At 39.8% G+C, this 6008-nt stretch overlaps 1 protein-coding gene across 1 annotated transcript in view; it reads right to left on the bottom strand.

Moving 5' to 3' along the window:
* arl2bp (ADP-ribosylation factor-like 2 binding protein) overlaps positions 1-4707 on the bottom strand; it is a 6213-nt gene extending 1506 nt beyond the window's left edge. The window contains exons 1-6 of the mRNA XM_030054718.1: positions 4574-4707; positions 3904-3973; positions 2098-2159; positions 1014-1120; positions 523-608; positions 206-302 (exon numbers count right to left, since the gene is read on the bottom strand). Coding sequence (XP_029910578.1) covers positions 206-302; positions 523-608; positions 1014-1120; positions 2098-2159; positions 3904-3973; positions 4574-4679 — 528 coding nt within the window. The 5' untranslated portion in view covers positions 4680-4707. The remainder of the gene's footprint in view (positions 1-205; positions 303-522; positions 609-1013; positions 1121-2097; positions 2160-3903; positions 3974-4573) is intronic.
* Between the last annotated feature and the right edge of the window lie 1301 nt (positions 4708-6008).

Genomic DNA, 6008 nt, shown 5'->3' on the forward strand with positions numbered 1-6008 from the left:
TAAACACGACACAGGAAGGCTGAATATTAAAATGAGACCATAAGAAACAGCCCCAACATCATAAACCATTTAAAACTGGTTATATACACAAGATCAGAACCAGTTCATAAAAACTAACTGTCTCTCAGTTCTTGCTGTGGGTTTTCTTGTCTGTTCAGTTCTTGTTGGAGTTTTTGCTGACAGAGCAGAAAATCTGCTGACTCACCGCTCTGTAATCCAGGAACATTTCCTTGAAGGCCATGAAGTCGGTGTAACTGAGCATCATGTCGAAGATGTCGCTCGGCACCTCGTCTTTGTGCTGCCTGAGGAGACACACACACACACACACACACACACATTATTACAGCCTACAGCGTCTGGAGTACCACCTACTGGTGAGCTGTGGAACTGCATTTCTTTCTTTCAGCAGGCGCTCCGGCAGGAGGTACAAGCCTGAGATCCTTTCCATTTTGAGTCCTTTCACTTAGTTACAGTGTTACACATAACATGTGAACAGAACATGTGATCAGGTGAGAGTCTCACATCAGCAGGTGTGTGAAGGTGTTCATGCTGAAGCCCGGGATCCTCTCCATCAGCTGCTGCTCCAGGTGTTTCTCCAGCAGGCTGACCTACAGCACGCACACACACACACACACACACACACACACACACACAGAGTCCAACATCAGCTTTCTGGCTAACCCACCAAAGACCCGGTAGATTAACAAATAAAAATAAAAAATACATGTCAGGACTGATTCTTACAACGCAAATCCATTAATAAACATTTTCAACAGAAATGGGAGTTCGTTTAACAGGCAGCCAATCAGGAGTGTATACGATACAGAGTCACTGTTTTGTTGTGAGTGTAAACATGAATTTGTTCTTCGCTGACCTCCCTGCTTATAAGATAAAAAGTTCAGTGACACTAACTAATGTAGATCACAGATGAAGTGATGTGGCTGTGACAGTGTGTGTCAGCTGAAGAAGAGTGTGTGGCTGAATTAGATTGGGTTTTCTAGCTGCCAGCTCACATATTCGTTGAAGATGAGCGTGTAGCTGAGCTTGTTCTCCTCCGAGTCGTCGAACTCCAGGTAGTGTTTCTCCATGAAGCTCCGCTGCAGCTGCTGGAACTCATCCTCTGCAGCCGGACACAGATCACACACACACACACACACACACACACACACACACACACACACACACACACAGTCAGAGGTCACACAAACCACATAGAGATCACACCTACCCCACCCGCTCACCCATTTACTGTCACTTTAGGTGTCACTTCGGCTGAATTTGCTCTGTGTCAGTCTGTTTAAGAACGAGCCCTGAAATCATCAGTCAGTTGATAAACAAGTCAGCTGTCACCAAATTAATTAATCAATTGTAACTTGATAAATGATTAGTCATTTGTCAATTGTCAAGTAAAAATGCCAAACATCTACCAAAACATTTCTTGTTACAGCATCACAAATTCAAATATTTGTGAGTTTTCCCACTAGTTCATATTGTTGTAAAACAAATTTTGCCTTTTAGAAAACTAAGAAAACGTTTCTACACGATCACTTTGAATTATATTAAATTAGGAAGAACAGTTGTTATTATTTCTGCTAATTTGTTGACTACATGACAAACTGATTACACAAGAAAAGGACAAGTGATTAATCAACAGTAAAAATAATCATTAGCTGCAGATATCTGTCCTTACTGTATAACTTGATTCTGCTCTGAATCTGCACAGTGGCCTTGGCGCTCATGTTGCAGCCGTTCCTCTCACATATTGAAACTCAATCCATTATTTTTCTGCACGGGCAACAGAACCTCTAACCTTTCCATAAATATGTTTGTCAATATAATTTTTCAGCCTGATGAAAACACAAGACCGTTGCTTACATTTGCTTCACTGATGATCAAAACCTAAGACATCTGATGTGAATAATGATCGACAAGCAGGAGAAAGTGTATATCTAAACTGCTGGACCTTTTGTGCAGATCAATCATGTGTTCAGACCACAGAATCAAACCAATCAGTCACTGCTGCTGTGAAACAGCGCAGCTCTGTGTGATAAAGGCCAAACATTCAGTGTTGAAGGACAGTTTGATAGCTCTTCCTACCCATGATGATGTTCTCGATGCAGCCGATGACGGCATCAAAAGCAGAATCTGCAGCTGAAGAACTGGAGGGAGAAAACACATCAAACTGCATCAGCGGAGGCCGTTCTGTCTACACTTCATTTTCCACAGTATGAACCATGAACTGGACTTCATTTTCCACAGTATGAACCATGAACTGGACTTCATTTTCCACTATGAACCATGAACTGGACTTCATTTTCCACTATGAACCATGAACTGGACTTCATTTTCCACTGTATGAACCATGAACTGGACTTCATTTTCCACTATGAACCATGAACTGGACTTCATTTTCCACTGTATGAACCATGAACTGGACTTCATTTTCCACTATGAACCATGAACTGGACTTCATTTTCCACTATGAACCATGAACTGGACTGTCACTGGCACTAAGAACCAGGGCTGTGCAAAATGAGGAGACATTTTCCTCTATCGTTGTCTCAAAACCCTCTTTATAGCAGTATTTTAATGTTATGCTATTGAGTCTGAGCTCCTAGTTTAGTCTTTGAAGGCATCATAACTACACATGAGCTCAAATAACAGACATGGAGGTGTGTGACAGAGACCAAACCTCCTTACAACACTCCGATAGAGAACAGGACTCAGCCCGACCGAGACGAGATGAGGAACTTGTGCCTAAACTTGTACTTCTGACGTTTGCACGTGATTTAGATAGAAGAAACCTGACACCCACCAGAAAACTTTGCAAAATACAAAGTAGACCAGTTCCCATGCAGCTGCATTTTGTGTGTCCACTTGCTTCATTAAACTGTTTTTTGAAGAACGCTCAATTTTCACTGTTGCAACACTTGAAATTTCACAAGTGAAAACCCACAGTCAAATTATATATCGTATCACTTTTGACATATTTAGTGTAAATATTGAGGTATGAAATTCTGTCCATATCATGCAGCTGTTGTGCAGGGAGAGCCAGAAGACGATAATAAACGGAGAAAACAGAAAAAGCGCCTTTCACTTGTTTTCACTTCACAGCATTATTAAAAAATAATCATGATGCTGGTGGTTATTTTGTAGACATTTTTTTCATTAAATTCAAAGAAAACATACTTTATCGTGATATGTGAAATTATCCACATCGTGATAGAAGATTTTGTCCATATCACACAGCATCACTGTGCACCATACAGCCACATGTGTAACCGGTTGGATACGACTCTGCGTTGTAGGAAGGGTCTGAGACGATTACACCTTTGGAGGCAGTCTCCGTTTATTTCACACCTGACAAAAGGCATATAAAAAATATTTCCCTCCAGTCAGCTCCCCCAAAACACTGCGCCCCTCTCCCATGGAGATCAATAACAAAAGGGGCGGTAAGGGCGCGAAAAACACAATATATATGAGCGGTGCCACACAATATAAGAACGTTGGGGGTACAGACACAAATTTATGTTCCGGTCCCTATGAACTGCCTTGGAGGCCCAACCTGTCAGGTACTAAATGAATAAAAATAAAATAAATGTAAAAAAAAACAGTACACAGATTTTGGGTAATTATAACAGTAATAATTATAACAAACAATAACTACTGTACATAATGTTATATATTTGCCTGCTGCACGATTGACCCTGTTACACATGTACCTCCATGTGTTGGTTCAACACAACACACACTGTATTTACCATTTACAGACACATGCTTTCAGTCTGACAAACACACAGACAGCTGTAAAAACACTGGTGCACACACACGCACGCACGCACGCACACACACACACACACACACACACACACACACACACACACATTTAGGAGAAGATCCTACCTTGAAATGGCAAAGTTTTCCTCGTCCATGTCCACCATGTCGACGATGTTCTCTCCACAGGTCAGGACGTCTGCAGACAGAGAGGGACAGTCTTAATCCTTTACTCACATTTTTTTTTTTTTAAATCAGCTGGGATCCATTTGACCCCGGCAACTCAAAATGACAATGAACAAAAACAACAAATTACAATGAAGAAAATGTGTGTGTGAGGTACTTCATGTGTCTTGGTTGCTTTATGTGTAAGATGTTGATATTTCTTGTCCAGCTAAAAAGCCTGAGGTCAAACTGAACCAAGTGAAATACAAAATGTGTTGAGGCCTTTGAAAACAAAACATCAGGTTCATTTCATGTTCCTCCACTCAGGAGAAGTCATGAAATACGAGGTTAATCCTGTATTTAGACACTGGATGGGCTCAGACTGAATGTAAAGATAAAAGGAGGGCAAACGAATTCGAAGTCGGTTAAATAAATTTAAAAAACCAGCCTCGTTACCGTCAACACACGTTAACGTTTCCCTGTCACGCATCATTACCTGACGCTAGCTCGGCTAACCTCGGCTAAGCTAGCACGCATTTCGAGCCGAAACGTGGACTTTTCATTTCCCGCACCGGCTTTAGCTGCACTTTGGTTAATTTAATATATTTTTAAAAAACAAAATATCTGTACTCACTGAGCCCGTTGGTGTGCATTTGCTGGAATGATTCACTTGTGAACGCGGATGGCGAGTGACCAACGTAAGGTTGTTGCCAAGGAAACGGGTCTGCGCGGTGTTCCATCCGGCGTGAACAAACGCTGCTCGTTGGTTCCTACCAGCAGCGGGTAAGTGTTGGTAAAGCCTCTATAGTCCAGTAATTTTAGGCCAAAATTGGGGTCAACCTAGGACAAATTGCAAGAGAAGCAAACTCAACTGATTTTGTATCCTCAGTTTGTCCTGAGTGAGGGGAAAAAAAGTCCCAAGAAATCCCATTGGTGGAAAGTTTTGAAAATCACCTATTTATGACCACATAATACCAAAAAACACTGTTTTTAACACACAGGGGAAAGGGGTTCAAAATTTTACTTTCAGATATCACTATAAAAATTCACAAGATTACACACACAAAGACAAGAAAAAAAGTCTATTACAAGTTTTGAATTATTCTGTTTACACATGCATATTACACATTATCTGATTTGATATGCGCTAATAAGGAATATAAGGAATAAATGCCAGAAGAGACATTTAAACAGTAAATTAAAAGGTTACTATATATATAGTAACCTTTTAATCCAACCAATGGGATTTCTTGGGACTTTTTTTTCCCTCACTCAGGACAAACTGAGGATACAAAATCAGTTGAGTTTGCTTCTCTTGCAATTTGTCCTAGGTTTTTTCATAAAATGACTGGACTACTAATAAATCACATCACATATTATTACTGTGATGTAAAATAATCCAGTGCAACGGCACATCATTTAAACTTTATGTTTAGCCATTTAACTGTCAACAGTGCAATATCCCAGAGTTTATATATCAGGTGTATATAGGCAGATTGTACATATGCTCAGTTTATTTCTATTTTTGTGAGATTAATGCACATCTTTATACACAATACACACTTGTTTACACATTTCTAGAGCACATATTTTTTATATTTCTTATTTCTTCTTATAGTGTCACTTATAATTTATGCTTCTCTTGAGAATCTGAGCAGCTGCATGTGACCCAGTTTCCCCTCAGGGATCAATAAAGTATTTCTGATTCTGATACCTATGAAAACTCAGAAGCCACTGCCACACACGTTGGGAGGCATACAGTATAACCTGCAGATGAGCTACATCAATAATAATAAAAAAAAAAAAAATGATAATGACATAGATAGCTCTGTAATAATAAAGTCTACAATGAAAGTATATTATGGATGAGCACAGGGCGTCTCCTGAGAATAATAAAGCCTGTGATTTTACCGCATATGTATTTGACAATCTACATGTTTATCTCCATAAAAATACAAAAATAATTACATGATTACTGCATTACTGGTCCTGATAAGTGACAAAAAGCAGCAGGTTATTAGTTGATGAAATGTGTTTGGGAAATAAAATAAGCACAACGTCGTGAGACT

Source organism: Myripristis murdjan, chromosome 6 (assembly GCF_902150065.1).
Source record: "Myripristis murdjan chromosome 6, fMyrMur1.1, whole genome shotgun sequence".
NCBI lineage: Eukaryota > Metazoa > Chordata > Actinopteri > Holocentriformes > Holocentridae > Myripristis > Myripristis murdjan.